Source organism: Schistocerca piceifrons, chromosome 11 (assembly GCF_021461385.2).
Source record: "Schistocerca piceifrons isolate TAMUIC-IGC-003096 chromosome 11, iqSchPice1.1, whole genome shotgun sequence".
NCBI classification, from domain to species: Eukaryota; Metazoa; Arthropoda; class Insecta; order Orthoptera; family Acrididae; genus Schistocerca; species Schistocerca piceifrons.
The window spans coordinates 38,947,510-38,970,290 of record NC_060148.1 but is presented as its reverse complement, the minus strand read 5'-3'; the positions used below and the strand labels follow the sequence as shown (position 1 = coordinate 38,970,290).

Below are 22,781 nucleotides of genomic sequence, written 5' to 3'. Positions count from 1 at the left end.
TAATTCTATCTATTTTTAACCTTCTTATTATGAGTACGATTTGAGTTGTAACACACAATACGTGAGTCTTTTGCGATGTGGTTTGAAAAAACTATTATCTAATTAGCATTTTATTGGGAATAAGGGACTCGATTCCTCTTGTGTCTGCCGTGAGAAGATTGTAAACCTAGCACTGTTTTGCCATTTTGTATTGGTGTGTGATTGTACAGTTCACATATTTATAAATATTAAACATTCAGTTTACGTTATTTGCCTCACTATTTACAAAGTTGGTGGTATTTTTGGTTGCAGAACCATCAGGATGTGGTCATAAAAAACGAAGTTGTTGTGAAGCGAGAAGTCGAGTCTGATCCTGATGACGTGTTGGGCGCGGATGGAAAACAGGTAGGGTGAAATGAAGATTGACATCTGTAAAGAACAATTACATTTGTTGCTGTATTACTGCTGAATATGAGTGTCTGTGTTAATATAAGTGCGCTGACAGTGGGTATTGTGCGGTGTCACTGACGGCTGATGGAAAATCCAACAGTTAGCCTTCCCTTATCAGTTGCCTAAAGTAAAAAAGGAAACCTCTGCTCCTCCAGACAACCTCTGGACATTGCCGAGAATGGAACAGGTCGGGAGCTGATATGGACACTTGGAGCCTTCAGCCAAATGTCACTGGGGTTGAGAGGGTAAGAGAGAGACTACTGTGGGACTAGAAGTTCAGAATAGAGAGAGGCAGCAGGAGAGCTAGGGAGAGAAGTCCTGCCTATGTTAGCGACCGTAGCGGACAGTCATTGAATGGGTTGTTAAAGAACTCGGCTCGTAGGATTTGGAATTGGCTTGTCACTATCTGAAGGCAGAGTGGTGGTACACAGTAACTGTCTCTGTGCTAGGACTCAGCCATTCTGTTAGAATAAAGCAATTAACTGTTAAAAAGCTGAGTCTCATGCCAAATGCTTAAATCTCCACATCAGATATTTACATCCACTCTGATCAGAGTATGTGTCAAAACAGCCAACCAGCTGCATCTTAAATCTTATCTACATAAATACTCTGCAAGCCACTGTAAAGTGGATGGCAGAGGATTAATCATACCGGTAGTCGCAGGTTTCTTTCTTGTAGTATTTGGTTTTTGAATGAGAGAAAATGACTGCCCAAATGCCTCAGTACAGGGTGGAGAAAAATTGACACAACATTTTAAAAATACTCCCAAATATTCTAAAACACCTTCCCAGCCTCTACACAGCTAGTAAATGACCACATTTCTGTCTGGGCTATTAACAGCAGCTGTACCTATTGTAATTCTACACTGCAGGCGTGATGGCCTAGCAATGAAACGCACACCTAGAAACCGGAAGGCTGTCGAAACGAATACCCGTCAGACCACCAATTTCTTCATCTGTGTTTAATGTTGCCTTCATTCTACATTGTGAAGATTCACCAGGGACGACAAATGATTTGGATTCCACGTTAAACTGTAGGTCTCATTTCCATTTCTGTGGCGGCGGTACTGAGTTGGGTTAACTCTTTCATTCCCAGTGCTGTTCTCAGACAACACGATATTAAAACATTTTGATCCTCGAAATCACCGTGTCGCTGAGGGACAATGTGCATTTTGCCACTTGGTGGTATATGTACCTACTGCAGATCAATGAATCTCTCTCACTTGGAGGTCACATTATGTTGCTGTCTATAGGTGGTTGCTGGTGTGGTGTGTTTATGTTCATTTTTATTTTACCAGTGAATTGTTATTTCTTTGGTATTGTGGTGAAGATTATGCTTGCCTTACTGCTCTGACAGTGGTCACTATCAACAAAATGTCTGAAGTAGTAATGTACCTTGATACAAATGCGTTGCGTCTATGAACAGCACTGGGATTAGGTTACTAATTGTCTGCACCAGTCTGTTGAGCTACACAAAATAATAAAAATCATTACAATAATAAAACTCCTCCAGCCTCTACTAAAAAAACACAGTATGCAATGCTTTCTCCTGCATGCAAATAAGTAATGCTTGAAATTGCATTTGCAGTACATAAAAGATACACGTAGTAATAACACAGAGGCTGTGGATCGTGTCACATCAAACTATACATACAAGATGGTTAAAACTGTACCTGAAGATGCATATCAACATGACCTTCTGGTTGGCAACAGTGTCACTTCCCTAACCTGTACTCCAGACAACCGAACAAGTATTATGCTACCACCAACATATATCTTGCATAGGGATCATGGGGAAAAGAGGGAGATTTCCGTGCATACAGGGTGGAGAAAAATTGTCACGAAATTTTAACCCTGGATAGCTGATGCCAGTAGGAACCAAAATTACTAATGTCAAGTAGGTCGACAACGCGCCATTTTTAAACTACGGAAACTTGGCGCCACGCACTCCTATTGGCCGTGGGATTGTCCGTTGCCGTTCGTCAGTTGATGGGCAGCACTATGGTTGTCGGTTCACACACACAAATGTCCCTCTCCCTGTCACTGCCTCAACGTGATACGAGGGCTATCCACAAAGTACATTACGGTTTGGAATTAAAAATAAATAAAGTATTGGCAATTTTTTTTATTACATACAGGTGAAAGCCACACTTAAATACAACATTTTTACATAGTTGCCATTTAAATTAAGGCACTTATTGTAGCGATGGATGGGCTCGGAAATTCCTTCGTCGTAAAATTCGGCCGCCTGTGCCTTCAACCACGTAATGACTGTCTTTTGGGACAGAAAATGTGTGATTTTTGTGGATTTCCTGGAAAGAGGCACTACAATAAACTCTCAAAGGTATTGCCAAACTCTGCACAACCTCAGAAGAGCAATACAAAACGAGTGCAGGGGAAAGTTGCTCTCAAAGATCTTGCCGATTCACGATAACGCCCGGGCCCACACGGCAAATGCCACTCGTGAAGTTCTCGAATCTTTTAAGTGGGAGTTGTTTCCTCATCCGCCGTACAGTCCCGACCTGGCACCGAGCGACTTCCACTTATTCCCAGAAATGAAGAAGTGGTTGGCTATGCAGCGCTTTGATAACGGCGCACAGCTTCCAGAAGAGGTAACCACGTGGTTGAAGGCACAGGCGGCAGAATTTTACGACAAAGGAATTTCCGAGCTCGTCCATCGCTATGATAAGTGCCTTAATTTAAATGGCAACTATTTAGATAAGTAGTATTTAAGTGTGGCTTTCATCTGTATATAATAAAAAAAAATTTCCAATACTTTATTTATTTTTAATTCCAAAATGTAATGTACTTTGTGGATAGCTCTCGTACGCGCACGTGTCCAATAGGTCTTGCTGTTTGTCTCAACCTCATGTCGGCAGCATTCACACGTAAGCTTCGCTTCGGAGCACACAAGCGTCTCCTGCGATTTAGTCATACAGTAAGCATGGCAGCACGGTTTTTGTTTACGGACTAGCTGACGGTAATGAAGCTCGACAGTTGTGCAAAGAACTGTACTCGGCAAGACACCACCCACACCCGCAAATGTTTACAGCAGTTCATCGGCCACTTGGTAAATCAGGCTCGTCAGCGGGATATCGTGGTGATGCTGGAAGACCTCGGACGTGACGGGCTGCTGCATTTGAAGAGACCGTTCTCGAACGCTTCGAGGAAGCACCTATGACAAGTACTCCAACAGTTGAACATGACATGGGGGTCACTCATTGGTTACTCTGAGAGGTTTTGAGGGATGACGACCAGCATCCATTTAGTTTCCATCCTGTGGCGGGCTATGAACGCAGGCCGGGGTTTTGCCGGTGGTTTCTATGACGTGCTGCACGAGATCCCGACTTCCCTGCTACTTTGTTGTTTACTGACAAGTGCACCTTCCATTGGGATGGCCTTTACAACACTCGAAATGTTCATTAGGTGGGCAAGAGGAAATTGTCATGTCACGTACATCCACGGACACCAGGAACAATTTTTGCTCGACATTTGGGCAGGCATTGTGGGTGACCACCTGACTGGGGCGGTCCGTCTACCTCCTCGACTTACTGGGACTTTTTGCAAGAAACTCTGCCTGCGCTGCTGGAAGACGTTCCCCTGGACAAACTGCTTCGCATGTGGTTGCAGCACAATGGGGCACCCACACGTAACAGTCGTGCTGTGCGTGGGTGTTTAAATGAACTCTTAGACAGCCAGGTAATTGGCAGAGGTGCTCAAAGGTCGTGGCCACTGTGATCACCCAACCTCACGGCACCGACTTTTTCCTGTGGTGGTGGTTAGTGTTTAACGTCCTGTCGACAACGAGGTCATTAGAGACGGAGCGCAAACTCGGGTTAGGGAAGGATTGGGAAGGAAATCGACCGTGCCCTTTCAAAGGAACCATCCCGGCATTTGCCTGAAACGATTTAGGGAAATCACGGAAAACCTAAATCAGGATGGCCGGAGACGGGATTGAACCGTCGTCCTCACGAATGCGAGTCCAGTGTGCTAACCACTGCGCCACCTCGCTCGGTTTTCCTGTGGGGACTCGAGGTTCTAGTTCACCCTCCCGGACGCGAACCACCGAGAAACAGGGAGGAATTAATGGATTGCATTTAACATGCCGCCAATCACGTCAGGGCAATCCCAGAAATCTCTGAATAAGGTTGTGTAAACGTTTTGTACCTGAAATGTAGAGTGCTCAGCCTCACTGTCATGTCAGTGGCAACAGGCTCAGGGACAGTGGCTAGTTGTGACAGTTGAGTACAAAATTAACAAGTGGCAGTGAATTGTTTATTGTGCCAGAGTTTTGTACCGTATAATGTGACTGGTTTAGAACCACCTACTGGTCCTCACGCAGCTGCTTGGACAGGGACCCCAGCCCGACATGTGGTACGTCGTCTTGCTACTTACAGGTGTTTCCTGCACGCTGCTCCATAATGTGACACCTAGCATTTCTTGTCAGCAGTTGTCACACACTGGGAATTACCCAGGAAAATGTGTTGTGGCCCTTGCTGTTCATCAGGGTGTATACGTTGTCGGAAATCAGGAAATTTTTTCATCTGGGAGAAAACTGGGAAAATCTTCAGAATTTTTTAGAATTCTGGGAATTTTTCATTGTTTCAGAGTTCGGTTAAATTTTTGTAATTTTGACTGGTAGGAGGTGATAAATAGCAAAATGTGTCAAAGGCTTTAGGGCGAATACTATGTAATACTTCATAACAATAAACTGCTGCCGACTAATGTAATGTCACAACTGTTTACATTAAGTTTGTTTGAGCAGCTGCCCGTGTTCTCATGTGCATGTGCAGTCGAGTTGCGTATGGGCCATAGCTTCTCCCGCTTACAGCTACTTGAAGTGTGGCTGTTAGCTGTATCAGCAGTAGCAACAAGCAGCCAGATGCTATCCAGAAAAACGTTTCTGCCGCGCCTGAGCTCTGCCAGATTGCCACATTTGCATAGCATTCTGGATTGTAGTGGGAAGGGGGCTAGTCTCCAAGTGAGCCATGTTTACGTTTAGTCATTTTGCTGCTTCCTCTTAGTTCACACCAAATGAAAACAAAACGGATTTCTGTGATTGGGAGCTAGCAAGTGAATTAAAATTCAGTCACATAATTATGGAAAGATAACGTATGTTACTAGTTTGTTGTTTTCTGATTTTATTTTATTTCCACTTTTTTGGCAGTCAGTTGCCTCGCAGAACAATGAAGTTATTTTTGTCAGTTTTGCTAAATAAGTGTGCCTTTAATAATCATTTCTCCAGAGGCGGTCAATTTATTAGAATTGAAGTGTTGCATTTCGCACTATTGGCTATTTTCAACTGCTCCCTGAATTTTCATCTTCTGGTATGTATGGCATAATGCCATAATAAAGAACCAAACGTGAGATAATACATTACAGGTACTCCCAGAAAATTTACATCTCGAGAACCACACTGAAATCTTAATATCAGGTTGGGGCCTACTTCGTTGTGAATCTGGATGTATGGATGTGCACTTTCAAGCCGAATTATGCATTTTAGTATGGTGTACGAAATTTCGATGCTCTTGGAGTATCGTATTTCTTTTGATGTCATACATGACATACATAATACGTACGAACATATGGGCTTCCACATGTCACCATAGCTGCCAACGCGCAATAACATCTCGTGCAATAACACCTGTTTTCTGCTGCTCTGTGGCACCTGCTGAAATGAAGCTATTTCTAACAGGTCACGGGAAAATATTGCGATTGGTGCTTTGAAAAGCATTAGTTTCAAAGTAAATTTCCTTGTACGCAAGATGGATTAGGTTATGAGTGTGAAAGTACAATTAATTTCTTAAATCACAGAGCATTTGACTCTCTTTTAAAACTTAGCACATTGAATACTAGCCACTTAGAAGAATTTTGTCCCCAGAAGACCAGACATTAATGTCATCATTAAAAATTTTACTTGCACATTTGTGAGATGTATCTTAACTGTAACACATGCAAAAAAGACTAATATTATATGTGAAAGCTTAGCCTTTCATGTAGCTAATTAATCTTCAAGACCAATACTATATGCGAAAGCTTAACATTTCTCGTAGCAACACTACGTACATTAATTTAAATCATTAACTTTTTCTATTTATGTGTTCACATTACTTAACAGTGATATTGCTATTGCCTGGCTATGTCACGTGTCCAATGCTTTGAATATCTACTGACATTGGCTGGCGAGATCACTTGACATGAGCCATGACTGGTTTACAAAAGTGCGTTTCAATCTGGATTTCAGTGCTTCCGAAACTAACGTGCTGTTTCGAATCTATACTTCCGTAATACAAATACAAAAATATGCAGCATATCGTAATATATACATTTTGTTCAAGGAAGTCCCATTTTTTTCGGCTCTAAGGGAAACAATATTGTCACACTTCATGGAAAAAGTGTATTTTTCACCTTGGAAGAAGTGTATTTTCACATGGGGAGAAAGTGCATTTTTAAGTGAGAAATGTGGGAAAAATCTTAGAATTTTTTTTTTTTTTTTTTTGTCCACGTATATACCTTGTTCGTGTTGTATGTTAATGACCTCACAGACAACATTAATATTAATCATACGCTTTTATCTCTTTATGAAGTCATTTATAGTGAAGTACAGTCTGAATAAAGCTGTACAAATGTCCAGTCAGATCTCAATGAGATTTCAAAATGGTGCAAAGATTGGGAATTGGTTTAAGTGTGTGAAAATGTAAAATTGTGCTCTTCACAAAATGCAGGAACATTAATTGAACAATGGAAGATCCAGGATGGAATTTAACAGTATTATGAAAAGGAAAGTTGCCACTCACCATATAGCAGAGATGCTGAGTAGCAGATAGGTGCAACAAAAAGACAGTCACAAATAAAGCTTTCGGCCAGTAAGGCATTTGTAAAAAGAGAGAGAGGGGGGGGGAGAGAGGGAGAGGGATGGGGGGGGAGAGAGGGAGAGGGATGGGGGGGGAGAGAGGGAGAGGGATGAGGGGGAGAGAGAGAGGGAGAGGGATGGGGGGGAGAGAGAGGGGGAGGGAGGGGGAGAGAGAGGGAGAGAGAGAGGGAGGGGGAGGGGGGGGGAGAGAGAGGGAGAGAGAGAGGGAGGGGGAGGGGGGGGGGAGAGAGAGAGAGAGAGAGAGAGAGAGAGAGAGAGAGAGAGAGAGAGAGAGAGAGGGGGGGGGGGGGGGAGAGAGAGAGAGAGAGAGAGAGAGAGAGAGAGAGAGAGAGAGCGCTACTGAAGCCACACTGTGAGCAGCATCACCAGTGCATGATGGAAGTGGCGACTTGGTGTGAGTAAGGAGGATGTTGGGGTGTGGTGGAGGGTTAGGGATAGTAGGGTAGGGGTGGCGGACAGTGAAGTACTGCTGGGGAGTGCGCAGGGGTGAAGTGGAGACAGGGTAGGGCAGCGGTGTGCAGTCGTGTCCTCTGGTCCAACTGAACCGATCATTGATTGGAAATGATTATGTTCAGCTACTTGGAGATCATTTGTGGACTTCATGTTCCCTAATGACAATGGAATTTTTATGGATTTCAAAGCACCATATGACTGGGCCACAATTAGTTTTAAGAACATTCTGGACTGTTTGAATGAACGATTTGACCACCCAGGTCACCCGACGTGAATCCCGTCAAATGTTTACGAGACATAATCGAGGAGTCAGTTCGTTCACAAAATCCTGCTCTGGCAACACTTTTGCAATTATGGACAGCTATAGAGACAGCACGGTTCATTATTTCTGCAGGGGACTTCGAAGGACTTGAGACCGTGCCACGTGGAGTAGTTGCACTACAACGGGCAAAAGGAGGTCCATTGCGATATTAGGAATTATCCCGTGACTTTAGTCACCTCGGCATAAGAGGAACCCGTCGTAACGATGATGAACACCCCCATCTGTAACACCACCGCCTGTGTATCTCACCGTTGGCGCTAAACGTGTTGACAGATAACATTATCCAGGCATTTACCAAACCCAAACCCTTCTGTCGAACTGCCGCATCGCGTAGTGTGATTCGTTCACTGTCCAGTGGGTTGCTGTTCACACTGCCTGAAGTGTAGCTTACAGGGTGTATACGAACCGGGAAAAACCCGGGAATTTTTTAGAAATATGGGAAGCTTTCATTGTTTTTGTTTTCAGTTAAATTTCTGTAATTTTCACTGGCAAGAACCAATACTCTAACAAAGGATATTATTGTATACCGCTATTTCAGAATAATACTGCAACAATAAAACATGAACGAGAGAAAAAATGAAAATAAAACTTAAATTGCAAAGGAAATGTGCCATATACAGCAACAAAACACGGTGCTTGTACAAGCGTCTGCCAACAGCAAAATGTGTCAAAGGCTTTAGGAAGAATATGGAATGTTCCGTAACAGCACATGTCTCCGATGAACGTGACGTCACAACTGTTTACATTAGATTCGTTTTAACAGTTACAAGTGGAATCGTGCGGATGCACAGTTGAGTAGTACCTTCTCCCGCTTCTGGCTACAGAAATGTGGCTGTTGGCTGTGTAATAAGCAGTCACAGCAGCAGCTAGATACTACCGAGAAAAATTTTACTGGAGTGCCCAAGCTGCTAGATTTTTGCATTCGCAGCAGGCCCAGTTTTAGGAGGGGGTGGGGGGCAAATTCGTACTATTGAGGGAAAAAACCTTGTTGCACAAAGCGACTAGCATCCAGCGCACGTTAGTCTATCGATTATTAATATGACTTTGAAACGCTTCCCTGTCAGTTTTTGAACATTTTTGAACACATTCGAAGTTGATTTCTGAATCAATCGTAAGTTGATTTGTGAATGTGTGCATAGTGTACATGATGTCTGTCAGGGAAATCCTCGTCGCATGTAGAAAAAAAGTTTCCTACAGACAAAAGGGGCTGTACGAGCTGAGTGGAGTAAGGCAGAACGGATGAATGACAACCGCTGTCTGATTGTGTGGTTGATTGGGTTTTTACAGATGATGAGCATTGTTATAATTACTAGCTAAATCCAAAGATTCACACTACACTAGTGGAAATAAACGAATAACAGGTAAGAAAGATTACGTATTACCTTCTCGGTGTATCTAAGAAAATGAAATTTTGACAGAAAATTTTTGAGCAGATCGCTATACTAGTAAGGGCCAATTGTACAGTCCCCGGCTAGCAGCAGCTTTAAATTCTGTTCTGGAAGAAGCACGGATTACGTGTTGTACGAACATGTAGCAATGCCTAACCGGAGAATAATCATGGGATAACTAAACCTGTGATTCTAGCAGAGTTTGTGGAGTTAACCTGCGAATAAGCTTTGACATTGGCAGGAACAGTTACAGAACTAGTGCTAATAAGACTGTTTGTTAGAACGAGGAAGGAGAAGAAATGGGGACATCGTATACATTATGGAACAATATGACGATTCCAAGTTTGTATAAAAATTTCATACTACTATTTTTCGATCTCATACTTGAGAAACTGGAGCGTATGAATGAAGTGTGAAACTGCTTCCTAATGTAAGGCTTTTTGCTTGTAGTAGGCCTAATAGGCACTTGACTATATTCTGTCATTACAAAAAAGACCTTTTTTGCCCAAACAGTCTCGTTTATTTGGTGTGTATTACGATCGTTGCTGTATTAGAAAGGCCTATTTAGTTTTATCTAGCAGAGAGTGACAAAATAGATGTAATCAGATCGCAAAACCACACCAGTCTTGGGTCCTATTTGCATTAACAGCTTTTTCCGTATTAGACAACGACATTTCGACTTTTCATGTAGCAAAATATTTCACGAACTTTGATGAGGTAATAGATTCTTTCGCAGAAAGGACAGCATGCCATGTAAAGCTGTAGCAAGATTAAAGAGAAAAAAATTCTAGGAGCTAAGGATTGAAGAAATGTGTATTGGCTTGCTTGTCTCGTGTCTTTACTGGGTTTATGTATCCTATATTTAAATTTATGTTACACAGGGCAGCAAGTTGTTAGCTGATAGGGAATAAAGAGTGCAAATTTTCTGAAGAGGGACAAGATTTCAAACTGGCCAAATGTAAGCAGGAGAGGCACCAGAGGACATTTTAATTTCCACTGTCCTGAATATGGTTTGATGGCATCCGTTACCAAATATACACTTCCACAGAGCGAAGCACACTGATATACGATAGAAAAATGGTGTGTGAGGAGGCGAGGCAATGCCCTTCGGCACACTTACAACCAAATAATATGTCTTACATTTCCTCGAACACACGTGTTTTATGCATCAGACTCTTCAGAAAGATGTGCGCTACAAAATGAACATATTTTTGAAAATTCAATTTTTTAAAATTTTTTATGTCCTATCTCAAACACTCGAGGGAGTGGCGGGGTATTGCACCGGTTCGGAAATATCATAGATCCGGGGCTGATGCGCAGAGCAATCTGAGCTACAGTGGGGTAGTGGGTAGTCTCCACGTGACCCGTGTTTACATTTAGTGATTTTGCTGTTTTCCTCTTCGTTAACAGCTCTCACGTCAAATGAAAACAAAACAGATTTCTGATTTCCACCTTTCTGACAGTCAAGCATTAATTGCCTTGCAGAACAATTAAGTTATGTTTGTCAGTTTGCTAAAGAAATTTTCTTTATAATTCCACACACTGTTCTCTGCATTTCAAATGCACATTTTCAACTTCTAGCACGTTTGGCATTATGCCATAATAAAGAACCAAACATGAGATAACACAGTACTGGTACTCCAAGAAAATTTACATCCCGAAAACCACATCGAAAAGCTTAATATCAGATCGTGGCCTACTTAACTGGGAATAGGGACATACAAATGTGCACTTTTAATGTGGACATTTTAGTATGGGTCTCGAAATTCCGATGCTCTTGGAGTATCCTCTGATGTTTTGTTTTTCTTCTATGACATAATGTACGATCTTTTAATGTTTCACGCGTACGAACGTACGGGCTTCCTGGGACATCGTAGCTGTGCAAGCAGGGTGACACCTGTCATCTGGCGCTCTCTGGCGACTGCGGAAACAAACGTATTTCTAACAGGTCACGGGAAAATATTCTGAATGGTGGTTTGAAAAGCGTTACCATCAAAGTACGATTCTGGCAGTTACAACGGAGCTATGTGCGATAATGTAGGATGAATTTCTTAAATCACAGAGCGTTTGACTCTCATTTAAAAATCAACTCTTTGATGATGAGCCATTTAGATGAATTTCGAGCCCAGAATATCAGACATTTAAGTCGTTATTACAAATTTTACTTGCACATTTGTATGATATATCTTAAATTGTAATACGTGCATAGAAGACCAACATTGCATGTGAAAGCTTAACTTCTCTTGCAGGGTATTAATCTTACAGACCAATATTATATGTGAAAGCTTTGTGTTTCGTGTAGCAACACTGTGTATATTAATTTAAACCATTAACTTTTTCTGTTTGTGCATTCGTGCTACTTAACAGTGATGCTGCTATTGGCTGACTACATCACGTGTGCTGAGCTCTGAATACCCGCTGTCATCGGCTGGCAAGATCACGTGACACGAGCTACGACTGGCTTACAAAAGCGCATCGCAATCTCGATTTCAATGCTTTGGAAAGTAACATGCTGTGTTTGGTGGAATTCGAATTTATACTTTCGTAATACGAAAATATGCAGTGTATATGTTGCTGCACATCAAAGATCTTTCCAAAATGCGTTTTTTTTCCTGTGTTTAGTTTTATAAAGCGCCGGGAAATTCTACTCCTGTGTACAAAACCATAATCATTCAAAAGACTTATACAGTTCCAAGAGAAAATATACTGTCAGTTAACAGGGAAAAGGTATGTTTTCACCCGGGAGAAAGTTATTTTTAACCAGGAAATCTGGGAATTTTTTTTCCCTGTCCACGTATACACCCTGAGCTTAGCATTGACTGCAGAAGTGTGTAGCTTATGAGGAGCTGCTAGATCTTGGTACCCTGTTTTTAATTTCCTGTGCACAGTTATTGTGCTAGCTGGGTTGCACTGCTGGAAGCACTTCGGACCTCAGAAGTATTTGTCAACTGATTTCGTGCAATGTTTTTTTACAATCATTCTCCATAATGATCTGCAGCTCCTGTCTGTCAGTGTATGAGGTCTGGCTGCTATCTGTCTAGTAGCTATTGTTTATTCCTCGACTGAGAATGCTATCTACACATTCCTGCATCAAATAGTACGAGCCCTGAAAAACAAATTATCGCCGGTTGGTATTTTTTGTGATCTCTCAAAGGCATTTGACTGTGTGTATCATGTGACACTTAGAAAAACTCAGGTTTTATGGAATTGAAGGCTATACACACAGCTGGTTTGAATCATACTCAATGAACAGAAACCAAAAAGTTGTGCTCAATAGCACAAATAATGTTGGGAGGTTGGTAAATTCTAGTGACCGGGGAGTTATCACAAAGTGAGTCCCACAGGGTTCAATTTTAGGTCCTGTGCTGTTCCTCATTCATGTGAATGACCTCCCACTTAACATTCAGCAAGCGGAACTAGTAGTTCTTGCGGATGACACGAGTCTTATAATAAATCCCATTCCAGAAAAAGCAGCTGAAGATATTGTTAAGGATGTCTTTCAAAGAATTATTAAGTGGTTCTTAGAAAATGGACTCTCCCTTAATTTTGAAAATAACTCACTATATCCAGTTCTGTACACCGAATAGAGTCATACTGACAATTGATGTAGCATATAAACAGGGCTCAGTTAACAGGGTAGATTCCTCCAAATTTTTGGGTGTTCACATTGATGACAACTTGAACTGGAAGAAGCATATTACTGAGCTTCTCAAACAACTAAGTTCAGCTTCTTTCGCTCTTCGTCTAATCGCTAGTCTTGGTAATAAACAGATCAGCGTCCTAACGTACTTTGCATATTTCCATTCAATCATGTCTTATGGTATACACTACTGGCCATTAAAATTGCTACACCACGAAGATGACATGCTACAGACGTGAAATTTAACCGACAGGAAGAAGATGCTGTGATGTGCAAATGATTAGCTTTTCAGAGCATTCACACAAGGTTGGCACTGGTGATGACACCTATAACGTGCTGACATGAGGAAAGTTTCCAACTGATTTCTCATACACAAACAGCAGCCTCGTGTAAGGAGGAGAAATGCGTTCCATCATGTTTCCGACTTTGATAAAGGTCATATTGTAGCCTATCGCAATTGCTGTTTACTGTATCATGACATTGCTGCTCATGTTGGTAGAGATCCAATGACTGTTAGCAGAATATGGAATTAGTGGGTTCAGGAGGGTAATACGGAATGACGTGCTGGATCCCAACGGCCTCGTATCACTAGCAGTCGAGATGACAGGCATCTTATCCGCATGGCTGTAACGGATCGTGCAGCCAAGTCTCGATCCCCGAGTCAACAGTTTGCAACACAACAACCATCTGCACGAACAGTTTGACGAAGTTTGCAGCAGCATGGACTACCAGCTCGGAGACCGTGGCTGCGGTTACCCTTGACGCTGCATCACGGACGGGAGCGCCTGCAATGGTGTACTTGACAATGAGCCTGGGTGCATGAATGGAAAACGTCATTTTTTTTGGATGAATCCGGGTTCTGTTTACAGCATCGTGATGTCGCGTCCATGTTTGGCGACATTGCGGTGAACACACATTGGAAGCGTGTATTCGTCATCGCCATACTGGCGTATCACCCGGCGTGATGGTTTGGGGTGCCCTTTTGTTACACGTCTCGGTCACCTCTTCGCATTGACGGCACTTTGAACATTGGACGTTTTATATCAGATGTGTTATGACCCGTGGCTCTGCCTTTCATTCAATCCCTGTGAAACCCTACATTTCAGCGTGATAATGTATGACCGCATGTTGCAGGTCCTGTATGGGCCTTTCTGGATACAGAAAATGTTCAACTGCTGCCCTGGCCAGCACATTCTCCAGATACCTTACCAATTGAAAACGTCTGGTCAATGGTGGCCGAGCAGTTGGCTCGTCACAATACACCAGTCACTACTCTTGATGAACTGTGGTCTCGTGTTGAAACTGCATGGGCAGCTGTACCTGTACTCGCCATCCAAGCTCTGTTTGACTCAATGCCCAGGCGTATCAAAGCCGTTATTATGGCCAGAGGTGGTTGTTCTGGGTACTGATTTCTCAGGATCTATGCACTCAAATTGCGTGAAAATGTAATCACATGTCAGTTCTAGTGTAATATATTTGTCCAATGAATACCCGTTTATCATCTGCATTTCTTCTTGGTGTAGTAATTTTAATGGCCAGTAGTGTAGTTTTCTGTTATAACACACCTCTTAGATATGAAGTTTTGATTGCACAAAAGAGAGCAGTGAGAATAATTAGTGGTGTTCACGCAAGGACGTCATGTAGGCACCTTTTCAAGGAGTTGGGTATTTTAACTGCACCATCAGAGTACATATATTCGCTAATGAAATTCACTACAAATAATCCATCTCAGTTCGCAAAGAACAGTGATGTTCATATGTACAACACTAAAGGGAAAAATGACCTTTACTATCTGTTATTGAAGCTGTCAGTTACTCTAAAAGGAATACATTATTCAGCAGCAAAAATCTTTGATCATTTGCCCAACAACATAGTGTCTGGCAGGTAGCAAATCAATTTTTAAATCTAGCTTAAAATAATTTCTTTTGGACAACTCCTCCTACTCCATGGACGAGTTTCTGTTTCAGAAATGGTTAACACTAGCGCTATTCATGTGTGTGTGTATATATATCTTGTAATCTGACTTGTTCCACATCATATCGGTAAAATAATCGGGAAAGTCATCTACGGATCATGACATAACTAAAACTAAACCTATCCATTTCACAATCACATCAGCGACACTCGACTTGGGCATTGTCAGAGGGATGAGTGTGTCCCTGTCAAATTTGTTACTCTGGTTATATCAAGTGACTATACTTTGTTCATCATAAGAAGAAACCTGATGTAAACAGACATGATGATTGATCAGCAGCTGCAGCTCTCATACTTTGGTGGTGGTCTGCTCTTGGAAGTAGGTTCAACTTAGGTGTTAAATACACTATGTGATCAAAACTCTCTGGACACCTGGCTGAAAATGACTTAGAGGTTGGTGTCGCCCTCCAACAGTAATGCTGGAATTCAACATGGTGTTAGCCCAAGGCCTTGATGACAACTTCCATTTTTGCAGGCATACGTTCTATCAGGTGCTGGAAGGTTTCTTGGGGAAAGGCAGCACATTCTTCACGGAGTGTTGCACTGAGGTGAGGTATTGATGTCAGTTGATCAGGTCTGGCACGAAGTTGGCATTCCAAAACATCCCAAAGATGTTCTATAGGTTTCAGGTCAGGACGATCTCCAGGCTGGACCATTACAGTGATGTTGTCGTGTAACCACTCTACCACAGGCCGTGCATTATGAACAGGTGCTCGATCGTGTTGAAAGATGCAATAGCCATCACCAAATTCTCTTCAACAGTGGGAAGCAATAAGGTGCTTAAAACATCAATATAGGCCAACAAGGGGTGAAAGCCCCCTCCATGAAAAAATAAGACCACACTGTAACACCACCGCCTCCGAATTTTACTGTTGGCACTACACATGTTAGCAGACAACTTTCACCAGGCATTCGCCATACCCACACCCTGCCATCGGATCACCACGTTGTGTACCGTGATTTGTCCCTCCACACAGCATTTTTCCACTGTTCAATCATCCAATCTTTACGCTCCTTACACCAAGTGAGGCGTCGTGTGGCATTTACTGGCGTGATGTGTAGCTTATGAGCAGCCGCTTGACCATGAAATCAGTTTCCTCACCTCCCGCCTAAATGTCACAGTACTTGCAGTGTACCCTGATGCAGTTTGTGATTCCTGTGTGATGGTCTGGATAGATGTCTCCCCGTTACACATTACAAACCTCTTCAACTGTCGGCAGTCTCTATCAGTCAACAGACGAGGTCGGCCTGCACGCTTTCGTGCCGTACGTGTCCCTTCACGTTTCCATTTCACTGTCACATTGGAAACAATGGACCTAGGGATGTTCGCAAGTGTGGAAATCTCGTATACAGGAGTTTGCTGAAACTGACACCCATTCACGTGACCGCATTCGAAGCCCGTGAGTTCTGCGGAGCTCCCCATTCTGCTCTCCCACAATGTCTAATGACTACTGAGGTCGCTGATATGGAGTACCTGGCAGTAGGTGGCAGCACAATGCACATAATATGAAAAACGTATGTTTTTGGGGGTGTCCGGATACTTTTGATCGCATAGTGTTGTTACTATTATTGTCACTTTAAAAGAACCTGTGACATGTATCAATATATTAACAGCTCTCAATGTTTTTCTTAATCATACTTTAGCTGCATAATTTTTATTTAAAAAGTCATGTACAGTCAGTGTCCGTAAATGTTTCTTGTGCGCAGAGTCTCACTGTTAATATGTACTGAGAGAATGGATGACACTGCTTCCTGCTTTCATAGTGAAACACACATGGAACAATGTTAATGGCAAGAAACAAGTTGTTCTTAATTTTTTTCACAAGGTTACAGAGAAAAATCAGCTGCAACTTTCTCGAGAAACAATGTGCAATAAATATAAGGGAGGGTATTTTAATTATATGCGCGGCATAAATGGTAACATTGTAGAATGATGATCGTGTATGCTGGTGGGTGGCAGTTCGAAACTAGTTGAGGTCCACAATTTGGAACCTAAATTATTTAAATATGAAATTCATCAAATATATGTGAATTAACACATACATAACCATCATTTTTCAAGGAAAAATGCACTACTTCTAGTTATATACCGCGTGCAAAGTTGCGGTTTTCATCGCAAATAAACATTCTTGTAAAAGATTGTGGAAGTTGAAAAAACATTACACAGTTTTTTTGAAGAAAAATGAAAAATCAAATACTTTTTATTTAAATATGTCCTTGTTTTGTAGAACATGAGCCAGAGTGATAAGCGTTGTAGAAACATGGAAAACAATAATTTTCGCTGTGTAACACACTGTAGAAATGCTGCATTTTTATACTTGTCATCATAACACTGCAATCTGAACGCAGTAGAATTGATCTGGAGCTAAGTTAAGGGATTTGTTGCAATTAACAAGACATTTAAGCTGCCAAATGTACTGGAACCGATGCACAAAACTTTGTAAGATGTCACTGCCAAATGACGGTGAAATGCAGAGCAGCACGTCATAAAAGAAGAGGAAATGTGGACTTTTTAGATGGCTTGGGATTGTGTTGCTGATCGCCTCGTTATTGACATAGCATTACTGAAATGGACGGTGTTTGTTGGAGTCCAATATGGAAGGACTGCAGGGATTATCAGACAACTGAATGAAGTACCTTCAGTGGCTTCAGTAGTTAAAAATTTGGGAAATTGGCAGTGTGCTTTTACACCACACAGTTCATGCAGAAAATTACCCTTATTAAAGTCACAAATTTTAAACGCTCTTGGTTTTAACTACAATACTATGTTAGCTAAGATGAGGGCATGTTATGTTTTCTGTCCAGTCACCTCAGAAGTATATTGTATGAGTTTCACCATAAATTGACACTCAAAGCTATTTTGTTCCTCAGCTTGTATCTTTTTACTTCTTTACTGCAGCTGCTTACATCATTGCAGGTTAGTTGAATCACTTGCCTGGTCAGTGCTGTCAAAAGTTTAATGTGCCGGTAAAGATGTTGCCCCGAATCGATGTACATGTAACGCACAGCATAAAACGTATCCTCATTATTGTACTTGTCTGTACTCGACACATCTTGGCTTCTACTTGACGTGAAATGAAATCCGATGAGGTTCCAGAAAACTCAGAAGAATACATAGTGTAATGATTACATGAGGTTTATTCTTGTGTTGATGAATGGAGTATAGTCTATGTTCAAAGTCACTGAGATCTCGTGACAGATCCATACTGCTGTTACTGCTTCTGTACTAACGTAATACTCCCCACCTTCTTTTATACCGGCAGGTCCGCCTGTTAATTGTTAGATTCCTCATTGCATTGGAGTGTCGAGATGCTTTTGATCAGATAGTGTTCACTGCACCACCTATATAATGCTCCTATAGAGACTGGGAAGACACACACACACACACACACACAGAGTGTTTTTATTTTAAGCACATGTGTATACTATTATTACATTCAATAAAATTGCCATGCATACAGAATCCGTGAGTCACTTGGTGTGTAACATGTGGGTTAGGTCCTTGTTTACACACATGTTAAGTTTAAAATAGTGGAGTTTCTTAGCAGTTTTGCAGAAATAACCATTATGAAACACATTTTAATGCAGAATTTATATACTTCGAGATTTAAAACCTAAACACACAATAGTACATGAAACTTCAGCAATTTTCTTTGTCATCTTTCTAACAGGCTGAATTTCTCGAACTTGTTTTTCTTCTGTGTCATTGTTCTCACTTAAAACTATCAAATCTATATGTCTCATATTGTCAAAGTGAGAGTCTAGGAAGTCACACACATTCTCTTTGTGGACATCAGTGAATCCAGTCTACCTTGTAATTGCGACTTTGATGTCACTTCATCTTCTAGCACTGACACAGCATTGGGCCACAGTTTCCGCTTTATACCATTCGTGCCTTTTGGAATGATGTCCGTTCACATGTCTCTAGGAACGTGGATTGCCACCTTAATATTAAACTGATGTCAGAAACTCTTGATGATAAATTCGTTATTCGAATCACGTATTCATCTGCAGCGGACCGATGCCCGTAACGGAAACGGTTTTCACACCAGCTTGTGAGCTGTCGCTCTTTTTCTAGCAAAAGTCCAGACATTCGTATCCAAATGCACATTACTGTGAGCACGACGAGACAGATAATTGATACTCGATTACTGAAAGCAGTTGCCCACGTGATCGAGGTGGGGAGAGGGTAGCGGGAAAGAGGCGGGTCTGTGAGCAAAGGCTGTAGTGAGGTTATCCGTATATTTCGAGAGCTCCTGCTTTTCACTGCAGATGATGAGGCTGTAAGAAAGAGACTTTGTGTCGTGGAACAGGTGACAGTTATGTAGATGTAAACAGCTGCAGAATCAGAGTGGTGGGTGCGTGTTACACGGGCAGACGTATTTACGAAGCAGTCGGAGAGGTTGATATTGACACTAATTTAGAATAGCAGTCCTGATGATGATGAGGTTCTGCAGCCGATTCCGAAATACTGCGAAATGTTCGGCAACCACCCTATCGAAATCAAGTGTCCCTGCTTTCGCAGTATTTGTTTTGGAATTATAGAATGAACTTAATGTTCTTCAGTATTTTTGCAGCGATTTTCTTCTTTCAGGCTCTGTCACATTTTTCAGTGCAAATGAAACACTCTCTTTTGAAATTGAATGGATGAAATAATGATCATCTTAAAAGTTGTATCATCTACTTGTGCAGGTGTCTGGTTATTAAGTTTCTTTACATTGCATTGTTTAATATATTCACACTGGCGTACCTTCTGCACTTCAATTGTTTCATATTATGTGTGTAAGAGTATGAGCCTCATCCTCGCATTCCTTGCGGACCTGTAAGGAAGTTCCTAATCCCTTTGTCTCTTTCGATGTCTCTCCTTCTGGAACAGATTAAACACAAATAAAAATGTTGGTATAATCCAGCATTATTCTTCTCGTAGTCCACAAAATAGGAAAGAGAGTAAGAAGAAACACTTCGTAGCATAACAACCTGAAATGCCCCACATGGTTTAAATAAGATCGTGTCGTAAACTCAACTAAACTGGACACGTGTAGAAAAACGGCAAAGAACAGACGATGATAAAGTGGGAAGGGGAATTTAGCATTTTCGTTGTGGGCACCTAATCCCGATTTCAACAATATATATTTATGTTAAAAAATATGGAACCAATATTGATGAAAATGTATTATAGGTTATCTATCAAACAATGGGAAAGCGATGCTGGAATGTAACAATATTGTGAAAAGAAAAGTTGCTACTCACCATACAGCGGAGATGCTGAGTCACAGATAGGCACAACAAAAAGACTCACTCTCACAATTAAAGCTTTTGGCCAGTAAGGAATTCATCAATAATATACGACACACACACACACACACACACACACACACACACACCTCCACAACTGCAGTCTCAGGCAACTGAAACCACAAACCACACTGTGCTGCCTTCTATTTGGCTATAACAACCAACAAGCTATCTGTCGACACAAATGGCCACTGACAAACTGTGGCCAGAAACAAGTGGACCACCCTGTTGCTGAACATGCTGCCAAACGTGATACCCCTCATCTCAATGACTGCTTCACAGCCTGTGCCATATTGATCCTTCCCACTGACACCAGCTTTTCTGAATTGCGCAGGTGGGAACTTTCCCTGCAATACATCCTACGTTCCCGTAACCCTCCTGGCCTCAACCTTCGTTAGTCACTGTCCTCACCCATCCAGCCCCCTCCCTGTTCTCATTCCAGCACTACACAGCCGTCATTTCACCGTCACACCCAGTCTTTTTACTTCTCTCCATTTCCGCTACCCCCCCCCCCCCCCCCATCTGTCTAACCTGCAGCACTTCACTGTCCGCCACCCCCACAATACTATCCCTCCCCCAGCCTCCTCCTTACCCCCACCCAGTCGCCACTCCCATCATGCAATGGTGCTGCTGCTCGCAGTGAGGTTTCAGCTGCCTGAGACTCCTGTCGTGTGTGAGAGTTGCGTTTGCGTGCGTGGACTGGCCGAAGGCTTTGTGACATTATTTTTCTTGTGCCTATCTGCGACTCAGCGTCTCCACTATGTGGTGAGTAGCAACTTCCCTTTCCATAATATTGTTATATTAGGGTACCTGGTAGATATCTGAAGTAAATCAGTCAAGAACTTTCAAGATTTTTGGTAATAACATTAAACAAAGACTTGTCTTGGTGTAGTAGTAGTAGTAGTAGTAGTAGTAGTAAGCAGTAGCAGTATAGATGACAAGGAGTGGGTAACTGAGTAATCCTTTACTTGTGTTTTGAAAATCGGGTGGTTTCCACTACCCTGTCTGAGGTCTGCTTGTGCCCCACAGTAAAAAACTCCATTCTGAACTGCAGAGAGGGACTTGCAGTCTGAACTGAAATCATTTTTACGTGCAGTGTTGTGACTCAATGGTGGGGTGCAATGAGAAGACGCCAGACTTAATACTTTCCTCATCTGGTCACCCAGATTTACGTTATCCACAGTTTCCTAGACTTGCATAAGGCAAATTCTGGGATGGAACAATTGCTGTGTCTATTATGGCATTGATGGAATTGCAAAACCCTAATCTTCCTTTTTACTTTTATCTTCTGGCTGTGAATTTCACAGTGCATCTTAAATTTACTCTTGTCATTAACAATGAACACTGTGAGGATGTAAAAGTGCTTCAGCACATGAATGTGAGAATTCCTTGGTCCCTGAAGAGAGTTCTGCAATAGCTTTGTCTGGTGGATATATGCAATACCTTTACTGGACACTTCTGTTGAATTTTTTTTTGGGGCTTAAGCTGCATTGTCCACCGAATATTGTGTTGTAGAATAGCATTGTGTGAATGCGTTGACTATCTCGTCTGTAAACGAGCACAATTTTTATTATTGACTTTCATTTGGAACTACATTTCTCAGAATTGCTAGAGATTTGTCACTACTCTAACTGCCTCTGGTGCAGACTTAGTATATCAAAGTTCTGTGTTTCAGGAATTTGAGTATGTGACAGTCGAGGAACAATTAGGAGACCGTGACAAACCCACGCGTTCAGCAACTGAAGAGGTGAGAGCTACACGTTTTTAATACTGTTGTAGTTTTTCCGAGTCTATTAGCAACGCCATACCCTTGAGGATGGCAATAAGAATGTAGAATCACTTAGTCTAAGGAAATGAAGCATTCAAGACTAAACATTAATTCAGAAATGTCAATAATTAATTTCTGGAAGGAGTTGCACGCCAATTTATGTTTGATGCAAAATGTCTACGTTGATAGTTAATAGACAATAAAGATACATAGGTATAGAGGTAGTTTTGTCATGTTTTGATAGGTCGATATCTAGTTGTGTTAAAAAGTTACTAATTGGCTGCTACTTGTTACCGAGATGGCAGCTTGTGATAAAATTTCAGTCAATGTAGAAAGTTAAACACTTTAGTGCATAGAGATACACCTTCAAGGGAAAGTTGCCTATTAAAAGCAAGTCCCTGGCAACTTCACGTTTCAGAGGTGTTGTTCCAAAGTTGCTGGTAAAGGCACATAAAAAGTAGTATAAGTTATATAACATTTTCTTGGTGTTCAAACAAATCAGATCTGTGTTATAACTCTAGCTTTAGAAGCTCTGGATAAAAGTAACCTGACCGTTTTTAACAGACCAACAGCTCAGTTCTTGATGCCAAACACTGCACTGCTGAAGCACGTGACGCCCCCCTCTCTGTTCCTATCACA

The 22,781-nt window shown here is 41.8% G+C and overlaps 1 protein-coding gene across 1 annotated transcript in view; it reads left to right on the top strand.

The window, feature by feature from the left end:
* LOC124720023 overlaps positions 1-22,781 on the top strand; it is a 102,872-nt gene that overhangs the window by 26,099 nt on the left and 53,992 nt on the right. Inside the window, exons 3-4 of the mRNA XM_047245273.1 lie at positions 292-384; positions 22,050-22,121. Coding sequence (XP_047101229.1) covers positions 292-384; positions 22,050-22,121 — 165 coding nt within the window. The remainder of the gene's footprint in view (positions 1-291; positions 385-22,049; positions 22,122-22,781) is intronic.